Source organism: Glandiceps talaboti, chromosome 16 (genome assembly GCF_964340395.1).
Source record: "Glandiceps talaboti chromosome 16, keGlaTala1.1, whole genome shotgun sequence".
In the NCBI taxonomy this organism is placed as follows: Eukaryota; Metazoa; Hemichordata; class Enteropneusta; family Spengelidae; genus Glandiceps; species Glandiceps talaboti.
Window position 1 is genome coordinate 3,681,301 of NC_135564.1, and position 15,605 is coordinate 3,696,905.

The 15,605-nt window shown below is 37.3% G+C and overlaps 1 protein-coding gene across 1 annotated transcript; it reads right to left on the bottom strand.

Moving 5' to 3' along the window:
- Positions 1-7,443: 7,443 nt before the first annotated feature.
- On the bottom strand, positions 7,444-10,706 carry LOC144447813 (tubulin beta-4B chain-like). The gene is made up of 3 exons (XM_078137903.1): positions 10,546-10,706; positions 9,000-9,219; positions 7,444-8,877 (listed from the first exon to the last, which is right to left on the bottom strand). Exons 1-3 carry the CDS (start codon positions 10,600-10,602, stop codon positions 7,808-7,810), a joined length of 1,347 nt encoding a protein of 448 aa, XP_077994029.1. The 5' UTR covers positions 10,603-10,706; the 3' UTR covers positions 7,444-7,807.
- Positions 10,707-15,605: the final 4,899 nt, after the last annotated feature.

The window sequence follows — 15,605 nt, forward strand, 5'->3', positions numbered from 1 at the left end:
AAGTACATACTACACAGATTGTCCACAATAAATGCTGTCGTGTATTTACTATTTGGGTAAAATCAGTGTAAAAAACAAACAAAAAAAACCCCAATATATATATACTTTAAATTTGACGGACAACCTTCACAGGCTTCAGATCCGTCGCGTCAAATATGCCGAGGTGAGGTCATCAACTATGTGTAACACCTAAAGAATTTAAAGGTGGGCAATGGATGATCACATGATCCCCTGACATGATCAGTACACCTATTCAGCTGTCTATAAACAACACTTCAAAACGCAATGCGCATGCGTATACGTACTGAAGCGTTGTTCTGTCTATACCACGTGATACGCCTGCGTACAGTGTTGTTGTATCGAAGGTCAACAGACGAGGCGACCAATCAATGAAGTTATCGACAAGAACCTGTTCACTTTTGAGGCTCAGCTGTGAAGCCTCCGCTCGCCCCGCATAGCAACCATAAACATACTATGTTGTTAGTTCTGCTTGTTGCTACGGGCCGTCGAATTCTGCTTATGTCGCACGAAAGAACGCATCGTCGTTAATTTATATAACATTTGTTAAAACAGACACAATGTGTGCATCAAGTCAACCATAAAATTCAAATAAATATCATATATATAGTCATGGTAATCAGCCGAGTACCTCCAGGGAAGTCCAAGTGTTATACTGCCTTGGTATAGCTAGCCTTGTTTAATCATATTATAGAAATCAGTCTCGGTCTGCTATAACACGTATATTCTCTTTGCTTATTTCCTTTCAAATTTTCGGAGTTGGGGTTGACATTCTTAAGTCGATAATTTCATTAGGTCCTCAACGCTGTTTCAAACTGCTAGCTGCTGTAACACTAGCAGTATACTTGTACGTACGCGGAGTGAGTATTATGGCATGTGTGGAGTTAATACACACGTATTATTTCGAATGAACGGACTGTGACCAGACGAGACAAGTCACACAACACATTGGGTTGCCTAGCATTCAATGTTTGGTATATTAAAGGAGATTGTTTCACTAGATAACAAAATATAACACACGTACGTCCACTACAATTCACGTAACAGTGTCAATAATAGAGTATAGTACACTAGATGTTTGAAATCTTTACTTTCAGGTTTTGGCGTCTAAAGTGGAAATGAAAGGGAGAAGCACAGTCAGACATTTGATGGACTACTATTACTCTATATAGGCGGTATTAAGTGTGGAGAATATGTTGTCATAGTCAACGCTCGAAAAATATGTACGTATGGTTGGTGTAACAATCGGTGTTTAGCCTGCTACATTTACAAAGTAACTTAGAACCCGGTCTAATAATACAGGCAAAGAATGAGGCTGTAACCATCACCGTTTATACAATGCATTGACAATATTCTGGTGATTCATGTCATTCAAACACAGGTAATACATCAACAGGTCCAATAGTCTACTTTGAAATAAATATGAGTAAATAACTAACGGACGGAGTTTCTCCAACCCTAAATTAAGTTGACCCTCGGAACAACAAACTATAGTGCGGGGTTATCCAAGGTTGAACAGTTTACGAACTACGCATGCGCATTATGGACTTACGTATGAATACGTATGCACCGGGTTGATGGCTATGGATGAATTGACTTTGCAGAGATAATTAAGAGGTGGAAATTAAAATAAGATATTAGCATATAGTGGTCGACAGAGTGAATGATAGAGACTGTGGAGTGTTTATTAAAATGGTAACGTAATTACAGCGGGAATTACAGTAACTATATCTGATCGTATTTTTAACTCAGATGAAATTCAGATGGGGTAGATTTTTCACTGGGCTTTAGGATTAATTCGAGGGGGCCGCTTACGTGTACCCCTCCATCGGAACATTCTATTGTAAAGAGGTAATATAGCAATTGGACGCCAACTCCGTCATCATTAACAACTTAAATCAAAACAAAACAAAACAAAACAAAACAAAACAAAACAAAACAAAACAAAACAAAACAAAACAAAACAAAACAAAACAAAACAAAACAGAAGTTACTTTGGAGCTTATCGTCAGGTGCTGTCTCAATATCAGAGCTAAGCCATACGTTTTGTCTGGGGGGATTCGGTATGGTTTTCTAATTACAAATGTACTGAATGCTCGTATCCACTGTATATACTAGAACGCTCCTGACCTGGAATGATTTACCCAATTTTGATGTTTGTGACTGTATAATTATGTGCTATGAGAATACTAATATACCTTACTATACCATTTCCTGGTTGTGCTGTACGGAACAAAGTCAAACAATGCACGCATTGTATGTACTATAATACAATAATAGTATTGTTAGAAATGTGTTTATAATGTGGTAGGAAATTATCCAGTACTTGCGATGTACCAAAACTGCCAAATATTTTCCAAATGTGAGACCAAATGACGCCTGTTTATTCACATCTTTGATGTATTCATTAGGAAACTGAACAACGATAGTTTCATGCAAATAACGACATAGTTGTGTTTAGAGAGATGAAACTCTAGATAAACAAGAAGAAATATAAAAGGGTACAGATTTCATTCCAAGTAATGATCATTTTATGTAGGTCTCTTAGTCCCTTAAGGGGATACCAAATGTTTATCAGTGCCCCTAGATCTGACACGAGAATTTCACCCCCCCCCCCCCAAATAAATTAAAGAAATAAATAAAGAAATAAAGAAATAAAAAAAAATTATATATATATATCGGCAATTCAATGGAAAAGCCAATGTTTGATTTAGGTTTAAACTTTCAATTTGGTATGTAAAACTATTGTCTGGTAGAGCTATAGACAAACTCAGTTGTTCCCAGTGAGTAAAATCTATGTAAATATCGATGATGACGTCATTGGTAAAACAATACGAATCAAGAAGACCATGGGATTCAAACGATGGGATATATTTAGATTTGGGATCCATTGATGACAACATACATCTATACGATGCAATCTAAGACGCAGAAACCAAATTTTCGTGTTGTGGGTTAAATCAAACCAGGACTTTACGTCTATATAATATACAATCTTATTAGAATTTTAAAATGTCGATTATATGGATGGGAATAATCTGATGGTGTCGTACAACTTAGAAATTTATATTTTAAATGGACAACTGATCTTGTGTCAGGGTTTTGACACCAGTCCGCATATGAAGTAGCCATGCAACAATAGAGAGTGATCTGGTTGCAATCGACTGAGTCGATATGAAAGAAGCATTGAAAGCTTGGTTTGTCTGTGACCATTCATGCATAACGCGTTAGTGGGCTCATAACAGGGTCTGTGTCTACGTCTGCTTAACACCAGAGAAATTGCTATATACCTCGGCTAAAATACTGGTACATGTACCCTGGACATGTACGTTGCTTTAAACCCTTGAACGGAAAGCAAAAATATAATGCCCCACAGAAATGATAGTAAACGTGTTTATAAAAGACGTACATAAATGCCTGTTATGGTTTATGAGCCCGACAGTACATAGATTAGATGTGTTTTAACATGTTTGGGGAGCTAAGATTTTCCCACGTAGTGAAACATGGCAACAGCACAATTACCAGCAAAAAGAACAAAAACGTAGGGAAACTGTTACAGTTGTGTACTTTTGTTTTTAGGCATCAATGGAATAATTATCAAATCTGAACAAGTCGCCTGTTTTGAACGATAGAAATATGTGGTGGTAAATGAATACCTGGTGAGCATGCGCACTTGAACTGTCTTGAGTTCGACGACAACAGGCATTTTGTAGTATTATGATCTTGCACGGCGTTATCAATATTTCTTTACAAACTTTTAAGTACATACTACACAGATTGCCCACAATAAATGCTGTCGTGTATTTACTATTTGGGTAAAATGTAAAAAAACAACAAAAAAACAACAACATATATATACTTTAGATTTGACGGACAACCTTCACAGGCTTCAGATCCGTCGCGTCAAATATGCCGAGGTGAGGTCATCAACCATGTGTCACACCTAAAGAATTTAAAGGTGGGCAATGGATGATCACATGATCCCCTGACATGATCAGTACACCTATTCAGCTGTCTATAAACAACACTTCAAATCGCAATGCGCATGCGTATGCGTTCTGAAGCGTTGTTCTGTCTATACCACGTGATACGCCTGCGTACGGTGTTGTTGTATCGAAGGTCAACAGACGAGGCGACCAATCAATGAAGTTATCGACAAGAACCTGTTCACTTTTGAGGCCCAGCTGTGAAGCCTCCGCTCGCCCCGCATAGCAACCATAAACATACTATGTTGTTAGTTCTGCTTGTTGCTACGGGCCGTCGAATTCTGCTTATGTAGCACGAAAGAACGCATCGTCGTTATTATATAGCATTTGCGGTTAAAACAGCGGACACAATGTGTGCATCAAGTCAACCATAAAATTCAAATAAATATCATATATATAGTCATGGTAATCAGCCGAGTACCTCCAGGGAAGTCCAAGTGTTATACTGCCTTGGTATAGCTAGCCTTGTTTAATCATATTATAGAAATCAGTCTCGGTCTGCTATAACACGTATATTCTCTTTGCTCATTTATTTTCAAATTTTCGGAGTTGGGGGTTGACATTCATAAGTCGATAATTTCATTAGGTCCTCAACGCTGTTTCAAACTGCTAGCTGCTGTAACACTAGCAGTATACTTGTACGTACGCGGAGTGAGTATTATGGCATGTGTGGAGTTAATACACACGTATTATTTCGAATGAACGGACTGTGACCAGACGAGACAAGTCACACAACACATTGGGTTGCCTAGCATTCAATGTTTTGGTATATTAAAGGAGATTGTTTCACTAGATAACAAAATATAACACACGTACGTCCACTACAATTCATGTAACAGTGTCAATAATAGAGTATAGTACACTAGATGTTTGAAATCTTTACTTTCAGGTTTTGGGCGTCTAAAGTGGAAATGAAAAGGAGAAGCACAGTCAGACATTTGATGGACTACTATTACTCTATATAGGCGGTATTGAGTGTGGAGAATATGTTGTCATAGTCAACGCTCGAAAAATATGTACGTATGGTTGGTATAACACTCGGTGTTTAGCCTGCTGCATTTACAATGTAACTTAGAACCCGGTCGAATAATGCAGGCAAAGAATGAGGCTGTAACCATCACCGTTTATACAATGCATTGACAATATTCTGGTGATTCATGTCATTCAAACACAGGTAATACATCAACAGGTCCAATAGTCTACTTTGAAATAAATATGAGTAAATAACTAACGGAATTTCTCCAACCCTAAATTAAGTTGACCCTCGGAACAACAAACTATAGTGTGGGGTTATCCAAGGTTGAACAGTTTACGAACTACGCATGCGCATTATGGACTTACGTATGAATACGTATGCACAGGTTGATGGCTATGGATGAATTGACTTTGCAGAGATAATTAAGAGGTGGAAATTAAAATAAGAAATTAGCATATAGTGGTCGACAGAGTGAATGATAGAGACTGTGGAGTGTTTATTAAGTTGGTAACGTAATTACAGTAACTATATCTGACCGTATTTTTAACTCAGATGAAATTCAGATGGGGTAGATTTTTCAGTCGGGCTTTAGGATTAATTCGAGGGGGCCGCTTACGTGTACCCCTCCATCGGAACATTCTATTGTAAAGAGGTAATACAGCAATTGGATGCCAACTCCGTCATCATTAACAACTTAAATCAAAATAAAATAAAATAAAATAAAAAAAAATAAAATAAAAAAAATAAAATAAAATAAAATAAAATAAAATAAAATAAAATAAAATAAAATAAAATAAAATAAAACAATACAAAACAAAACAGAAGTTACTTTGGAGCTTATCGTCAGGTGCTGTCTCAATATCAGAGCTAAGACATTGATTCCGCCGCGGCGTTTGCATCTGGGGGCATACGTTTTGTCTGGGGGATTCGGTATGTTTTTCTAATTACAAATGTACTCAATACTGTATCCACTGTATATAATAGAAAGCTCCTGACCTGGATTGATTTACCCAATTTTGATGTTTGTGACTGTAAAATTATGTGCTATGAGAATACTAATATACCTTACTATACCATTTCCTGGTTGTGCCGTACGGAACAAAGTCAAACAATGCACGTATTGTATGTACTAATCTATAATACAATACTTGTATTGCTAGAAATGTGTTTATAATGTGGTATATTAAAAATATTTTCCAAATGTGAGACCAAATGACACCTGTTTATTCACATCTTTGATGTATTCATTAGGAAACTGAACAACGATAGTTTCATGCAAATAACGACATAGTTGTGTTTAGAGAGATGAAACTCTAGATAAACAAGAAGAACGATAAAAGGGTGCAGATTTCATTCCAAGTAATGATCATTTTATGTAGGTCTAGTCCCTTAAGGGGATATACCAAATGTTTATCAGTGCCCCCATATATATATATATATATATATATATATATATATATATATATATATATATATATATATATATATATATATATATATATATATATATATATATATATATATATATATATATATATATATATATATATATATATATATATATCGGCACTTCAATGGAAAAGCCAATGTTTGATTTAGGTTTAAACTTTCAAATTGATATGTAAAGCTACTGTCTGGTAGAGCTATAGACAAACTCAATTTTTCCCAGTGTGTGAAATCTATGTAAATATCGATGATGACGTCATTGGTAAAACAATACTAATCAAGAAGACCATGGGATTCAAACGATGGGATATATTTAGATTTGGGATCCATTGATGACAACATACATCTATACGATGCAATCTAAGACGCAGAAACCAAATTTTCGTGTTGTGGGTCAAATCAAACCAGGACTTTACGTCTATATAATATACAATCTTATTAGAATTTTAAAATGTCGATTATATGGATGGGAATAATCTGATGATGATTATAAACAATTAACATCACGTTATCCAATCTTAGATATACAACATATCATTACATGTAGGGATTCTCTCTCAAATTGACATGTTTTGGACAACATTCAACACACACGCACGCACGCACCCCCATCCTTCCATCCACACACACACGCACGCACGCACGCACACACACACACAGACACACGTATGCATACATACATACATACATACATACATACATACATACATACATACATACATACATACATACATACATACATACATACATACATACATACATACATACGTACATACGTGCGTGCGTGCGTGCGTGCGTACATACATACATACATACATACATACATACATACATAGTACATACATACATACATACCTACATACATACATACATACATACATACATACATACATACATACATACATACATACATACATACATACATACATACATACATACATACATACATACATACATACATACATACATACATACATACATACATACATACATACATACATACATACGAGATAAAAGTTTATTCAGATAGTAGTTTATTTGCAAGAGAATTAAGGTATATCAGTGTCGAGGACAGAAAAGCAATGTACAGCAAAGATGGCAAACAGGCACCAGACAAGAATAACGGGAGTTGTGGCTCTGATGTTCACGGACTGTTGTTTCTAAAGTCTGGGACAGAATTTGCCTTGAATATAGTCATGGTGTTTATAGACGATCCGGTCGTCTAAGTATAGTTGATATGGTTAAATACACCATTTAATATCTTATAAGATATTACATTTCTTAAAATCAGATTTGGAATGTTTAGTAATTTGTTACAAGATTGCGGCGGATCAAAGGTTCTTTTTCTCTTTTTTTTAGTCGTCTTGTCTTGCTTCAGCGTCTAGGCTTGTTCTTCTTCTTGATCTCCCTCCTCCTCATCGAATTCACCTTCCTCTTCTGCTGTGGCATCCTGGTACTGTTGGTATTCAGACACCAAGTCATTCATGTTGGACTCGGCTTCAGTGAATTCCATTTCATCCATACCTTCACCAGTGTACCAATGCAAGAAAGCCTTACGACGGAACATAGCGGTGAACTGCTCGGACACACGCTTGAAGAGCTCTTGGATGGCGGTGCTGTTACCGATGAAAGTGGCGGACATCTTCAAACCACGTGGTGGGATGTCACAGACAGCGGTCTTGACGTTGTTGGGGATCCATTCAACGAAGTAGCTGCTGTTCTTGTTCTGGACGTTCAGCAATTGTTCATCGACTTCCTTCATGGACATACGACCACGGAACATAGCAGCAACGGTGAGGTAACGGCCATGACGAGGATCGCAAGCAGCCATCATGTTCTTGGCATCGAACATCTGTTGGGTCAGCTCTGGTACAGTCAGGGCACGGTATTGCTGGCTACCACGGCTGGTCAGAGGAGCGAAACCTGGCATGAAGAAATGGAGACGTGGGAAGGGTACCATGTTGACAGCCAGTTTACGGAGATCAGCATTGAGTTGACCTGGGAAACGGAGACAGGTAGTGACACCACTCATGGTAGCAGAAACGAGATGGTTCAAGTCACCATAGGTTGGAGTGGTCAGTTTCAAGGTACGGAAGCAGATATCGTACAGGGCTTCATTGTCGATGCAGAAGGTTTCATCTGTGTTTTCTACCAGCTGATGAACTGAGAGAGTGGCATTGTATGGTTCTACCACAGTGTCTGATACTTTTGGTGATGGTACAACACTGAATGTGTTCATGATACGATCTGGGTATTCTTCACGGATCTTGCTGATGAGGAGTGTACCCATACCGGATCCGGTACCACCACCAAGGGAATGTGTAAGTTGGAAACCCTGAAGGCAGTCGCAGCTTTCAGATTCTTTTCTGACAACATCTAAAACTGAATCTACGAGTTCAGCACCCTCTGTGTAGTGACCCTTGGCCCAGTTGTTACCAGCACCACTCTGACCTGTTAAAGAATAAGAATGCATTCATTTTAGTAACACGTTGATGTAAAAATATTGGACCATTTCCCAAAACAACAAACATAATAGGTGAAATATTCTTATGTCGTGCAGATATCAAACTTACCGAAAACGAAGTTGTCTGGTCTGAAGATCTGGCCAAATGGTCCAGAACGGACAGAGTCCATGGTTCCTGGCTCCAAATCTACCAAGACAGCACGGGGTACATATTTGCCACCAGTGGCTTCATTGTAGTATACGTTGATTCTTTCCAACTGCAGATCGGAATCGCCATGGTAGGTACCGGTTGGGTCGATACCGTGTTCATCGGAGATGACTTCCCAGAACTATAATAAATAGGGTGAAAAAAAATCGTTTTTAATAACCATCTTCATTCGTGTATGTATGTATGTATGTATGTATGTATGTATGTATGTATGTATGTATGTATGTATGTAATGTATGTGTATGTATGTATGTATGTATGTATGTATGTATGTATGTATGTATGCATGCATGATCTTTGAAACTGGGGCTATTTATTTTCAGTTTTTCCTATATCACAAGTAGAACGAATTATAACATAGTATCTCAATATCCCGTAAATTTATTTAAATTTAAAAGATTTAAAAATCTAAGTGAAATTGAAGGGCCATATGGGTGTTGATTAACTCAAACTGTGGTTACTACCAACAACACAACAACAAACCATTGGGCGGAGACAACTGTGGTTGTCTTCATACTGTGTTGTCCTCGTTTTGTGGGCTGACTCTAGCCTAACCGTTTAACTGTTACCAGCTATTAAAATATATATTGATGACAATGGGCATTCTCTCTTTTATTCTGACAGTCCAATAAACGTGTCTGTTCATGTTTGCATTTCTAAAGCCTCATTTGTTTGATATAAGTCTTTGTATTTTATTCCTTACACTGCCTTACAATGTACTTGTATTCAATAAGTCACCACCATAGATACGCTGAAGAATCTATCCACCCAATCAAAGATTTGCTGAGTTTCAACGAGGGCTATTGAGACAGTGAGTGGGCATCGTCAATTGTTGATGACAATGAGCGTATAGGTAAAGAAAATCCTCCAATTCTTTGGAACGCAGTCAGTCTGTCAGTAGAATACTAATGGCCTGTAGCTTTACTTTCTTCTTATATGAGTATACGCCAAGCTAGTCTCGTTAAAAAAACTAGCCAACTAAGGCAACACTGCTGACCATAAGTTGAAACCAATCGACTCTGATTCAATGCATCCCCCCCCAAAAAAAAATATATATATAAGAGTTTGTTCCGAAATGGCTAACCGTTCGCAATTTTCTTTTAGAAGTGAAGCTTACATATAATACATTGGCGTGCACTTTTCGTATATGGACGTCGCAGACAAATTAACACTTAAACTGTAGCTGAACCATACTTGTTCAACACGTCTCATGTATTGTAAAGGCGTCGTGTGAAACTAGAGTTTCCTGACCTCCTTCTGCTTAGCTACCGTAAAATCTGACTCTCATTTTCTTACAAAGACTTCACTGTCGAGGATTTAGCTATGCAGCCAACGTCCATCGATAACATAGCTATGCTGTACGTTGATAAAGGGGATCATCACTATAAAATTACATGAAACTGTTGACGAAAACAAGGAGGGTTGCATTGGGTAACTCATTACTTACCTTAGCACCGATCTGGTTACCACACTGACCAGCTTGAAGATGGACGATTTCACGCATTTTGATTGAGTTTGGTGGATTGAGTTTGCTGGAGATCTAAAAATGTACCTTCGCTGATTGTTACAAACAACTGAAGCGTCCGATAGAGCCGAGGAGTGGCTTTTTGTATTGTCCGGGACTGAGTACTTCATTCAACCCCCTAATGATTTGTCTCTACACCCCGTCGAGGACATAAAATAGATCCATCCTGGATATTATTTGTCCCTGGGTATGCACAACAAAACTTTAACATATGAACCCCTAGCTCAGTGGAATGAATCCACCCATCCATGCATATTACATTCCAAAACAGTGATGGCGAATTAGTATATAAACACCACACAACACAGAAAGTTAATCGCCTCTCACACTCATATATGCAACTACATGGCTAATATTAACACCACATCTGTTACTAGTAGCCCATTCACAACACTTTCATTTTGTGTGCAAAGCTATTGTACTGGGCGATCGAGAATGCCATGTTGTCTTTCTAATGTTTAATAGTACCAATGTTACACAGCAGTTGTTGTTTTTATTGTTCATGTTTATGCATTATATAAGGATCGGTGGATGACCCCGCGACTATAATATAAAAAGAAACGCAACTTATGTAACCACACGCACTTTTTGGCCAGTCAAGTACCGACGAAAACGTCACGATTAACTGTTCAATCATGCTATAGTATTGTATTGAATTGTCTTTGTCTCTGTCAATAAGTATAATATACTCGTGGGAAAAACCAAAGCAAACAATTTAAGATGGACTTCACCATAGACATCGTTGATCTATCTCCAACGTCTATGGTTATACTTAGATATCACTAAGCGTTTGTGTTTAGTATGTCAATCTTTAAAACATGGACCTCATTTTTTGGAATTGTTTTATCATTACCGATGAGTGGTTTTCATCCAAATCATCATTATCAGTTAATTGCAATTTGAACGAAAAAAAAGTCAACAGTTACAGCAAAGTTATATGTAGGCCTGGGTTTTCTGGATTTCAATTCTCGCCCTGCTAACGTTTATATAGCGGTCTGCGATTTAAGTGAACAACCAAATTACATGACGTGCATTCAGTGTCTGTAATGTAAAGGTATGACCAGTACACGGGAGAGTCTTTCCAGCTTATTACTGAGAAAACTGTGTTTGATTGAGTCTCTATGCAAATTGCCAAACCATCACTCCGAATTCGTTACCATAACAACGAACGTAATTTGTGGCATACTTTATAATTAGAAAATAATGGTGATTAATAGCGTTTCATTTTATAGTCCATTGATTGGTTTTATTGGGTTTCTGTGAGAATTCACAATGGCATAGTGTATAAATGTACATCCAATGCTTCAATTCACAGATATTGTTAGGCTGTATAAATTACGAGTATTATAATAGATACTGGTTCTACAATGTTAACACTTTTATAATCAAATTTTACGACTTGTCTCTTCAAATTGAAACTGATATTTCTCGAGATAATGTGGTATGTTTTCAGTTTGTTTCGACAAAACCACTGTCCTTGACCATACACACCTTCAATATTCGTTGGCCTTTGCCAGTGATATGTCATCGGGTTACCTTGCAATTACTATAGAAATACCCATCCAGCCTTGACACATCACCATTGGCAACACGTGAATTTGCATATATGTAAATTAATATCAACAACCTATCACACCAGTGTATATATCTGTCAATATCTCCGGGGTTTTATTTATTTGACAGTTATCATTCATATTTTATTCGAATATGAATATACAGAGTCGTTTCAGGTGTATAACAAGTCATGTGTAAAACGAAAAACAATCAGCTCGTTCTACTACCTGTTAATCGAGATTGTAGTTTTTCAGTTTGGAATAGTAAGCTTGTCTACAAGCATCACTTTGGATCACAGGGGCGTGTAATATTTCATAGATTGTTGTTTTCTTATCGCTAAGAATGCCGTTTTCTTAGGAAAATATCGTATGAATCTTGCTGCTACAAATGTATCAATACATGTACTACGAAGAAATATTACTTAACTTCCCCTTACATGTAGGAATATATAATCAAAAGGTTGTTATCTGTAGACCTGGAAAACAACAATCTATGGAATATTACACGCCCCTGTGCTTTGGATTAAGCTTTCTTGGCATTTGACAATGGAGGGTGTGTTGGAAGGACAAGACGTGTAGCTGAGTCTAATGACGATAACAACTATATGACTGGTTTGCATAAATCATTTTCAGACACAGAAGTTATCGTTTGTCAGAAGGGTACTGCTGTTAAAGGGTGCCGGAAAATTGCATAAACTTCTTATTTTGGAACAAAATAGGAATTGACCTTCTTTGCCCAAGACGTCGGTCCAGTGTAATATTCTGACCAATTCCACTATATAAACGCCTTGCCTGGAGGAAGCTTACATGATGACCCCAGTGTGACCTTGCAATGAGCTCGGGTACTTTGTCATATACGTAATATAAGCATAGGTTTGGCAATTGAGACTTTGCGTAGACTATTAAATGTAGAAAGTTGAACTTTGACCGCCAGGAAGGTATGAAACCAAGATGAACACCTGGTTTAGAATATTGAGAATATTACTGAAAATCTGAAAATAAGTAGTATGGTATGTAGGTATGTAATACAGTCACATCCTGAAAGTACGTCGTTTCGGGCATTTCCAGATGTTATTTTAAGACAAAAAAATTAAAGCAACAAGTAAACAATCATGTAATTCATTTGAAACTTAAATAAATCATTTACATTTAGGCATGTAATTCATTTGAACTGAAACCATTAGCTAATGGTTAGTTGGTTGGTTTTTTGGTTGATTGGTCAGTTGATTGGGTGGGTGGGCGGTCGGTCGGTCGGTCGGTCGGTTGGTTGGTTGGTTGGTTGGTTGGTTGGTTGTTTGGTTGATGGGGGTTGGTGCCCGGGTTGGGTCAGCTGACTCTGTATGAATAATAAATTGATGGATGGATGGACCGTCTGTATTAATGCACGGAATTCCCTTGGATGCTTCTCTTGTCGGATGAATGGTCCCGTACCATGATGTTAATAAGTTTAATTTCGTCTCACGCTCTATAAATAAACCGTGGTTGCCTAAAATCGTTTAACAATATCGAACACGTACGCTGTTATCTTACAAATAAAAGTGTACTCTCACCTTTCGTCGTATAATGTGACCTCTATCATGTGGCTATGAGAGAGTACAGATACGAACAATTGGGAGAAAACAATAGCTTCAATAGAAATTGTCAATTATTCGCTTTCTATTGCTTGATAAGCTACTGCTGTGTATGGGGTCAACGAAAGTCAACGGAGATCTATGATCACGTGATAACTCATGTCTGGGACTGTTATCTATTGTTATTTCAATATGATAAACACTAATCGTGGCAAGTCAGAACCTTGTCATCTATCGATGGCGATTATTTCTTTTCTTTCCTATTTCTTTGTATTTGCTTGTATACATGGTACAGCAACTGTGTTCTCACGTTTAACAAGAACGGGGAGGGGGTATCTCACTAGCTTTCAACAGCTAATCATCCCAGAAAATTGATGAATTTTCATCACTACTAATGAAAACTAAAAATCTATATTTATCATATGCATACCTCAACATAATTTTAAAACAAACTGCACTGAAAACTTCATCAAAGCCCGGGTGAAGGGGCATAAACCGTTCTATACGTTGTGGAGTTGGTCTTTGTTGCATATTATACGGTATTTGTTGTCTAGCTAAGCAGCATGCCACCACACTTGCTATTGGTAGGACCTAGGAACTTAAACCTGGTATTGATGTAATTGTACATAAACGATTTGATAAAATAATTTAGAATTGTCAGGAAAATCATATCATGCCATTAACAGTACTAAAAACGACAGAAAACATTTTCAGCGTCATCGAAGCCATTTACATTAATAGTACACTAGAATAGTTAAATCAGGGTTTTATGGTAATCATTTCAAAATAATTAAAGCGAGCATCTATTGTGTACGTACAAACAGGTAACTGACGCTGAAGCGCACAATTCGTTGAAATGTTTGTCAAAGATGAACATTTACAAAATACCCCACCCCCAAAAAATAAAATAAAAATACATGTTCACGTGACATAAGTATGTGTGTGTTCTACTTACTTTCAGTAGAATGCATAATTGATGGCTATTCGTTTCACAATGACGGATATTCATTTTCCATAGAATTGTGCGTGTCATTAGATTACCTGTTTGTACACTCGCAATAGATGCTCCCTAGAATTACAAACCGTGAAATATCTGTATTATCGTAGTAAAACATATAATCCTGGTTATCTATGAGACATGACAGTACTGAAAATTGTGACCAAATTTCGTTCCAAATATGAGACATCACTTTAAACAACATTTGATTACAAATCACAGTGTGGACTCATTTTTATAAGATTGGTATGTCTACATCTTATCATAGGGTCACCATGGCAGACGACACACGTCAGATAAAGACTTTGTGGATTGCTTTTGACAAACATTTCAACGAATTCGTAGTGATCGGGCACGTTCTTTTTTCCCTATCTAAATATGAATGTCTCCATTGAAGGACCAACCCCTTGTATGTTATTACGGAGTGCAGTGATGTATATATAAGGATACTTGTAATAGAGGGTGTGGAAAAAAACAACAACTAAAATTCAAATCTCTACTATGTGCATTGCATACAATTGCGTGATCCCCGTTAAACGTTTTCACCCTTCATGAGCGAAAGGTCTCTTATATAGAACCGCTATCGCGACAGAAAAACACGTTGTTGCCATAGAAACAAACGTAGTGCATGGCACATACATTATTATGGTGGATGTATCAATCATAACGGTTTAATAAAATGATCCCTTCATTCTTATTCAGTTTCATTTTATGCCAGTTTTGCCGTTTTTTAAGTCAAAGCGTTCATTCTAATTCTCGCCCGGGGTTATTTGTTTGCACAGCGATTAACCCTCATCCCTAACGCCTATGACACCTAGAGACAGCGGATTGATACAGAGATGTGGGTAAATGAACACGAAT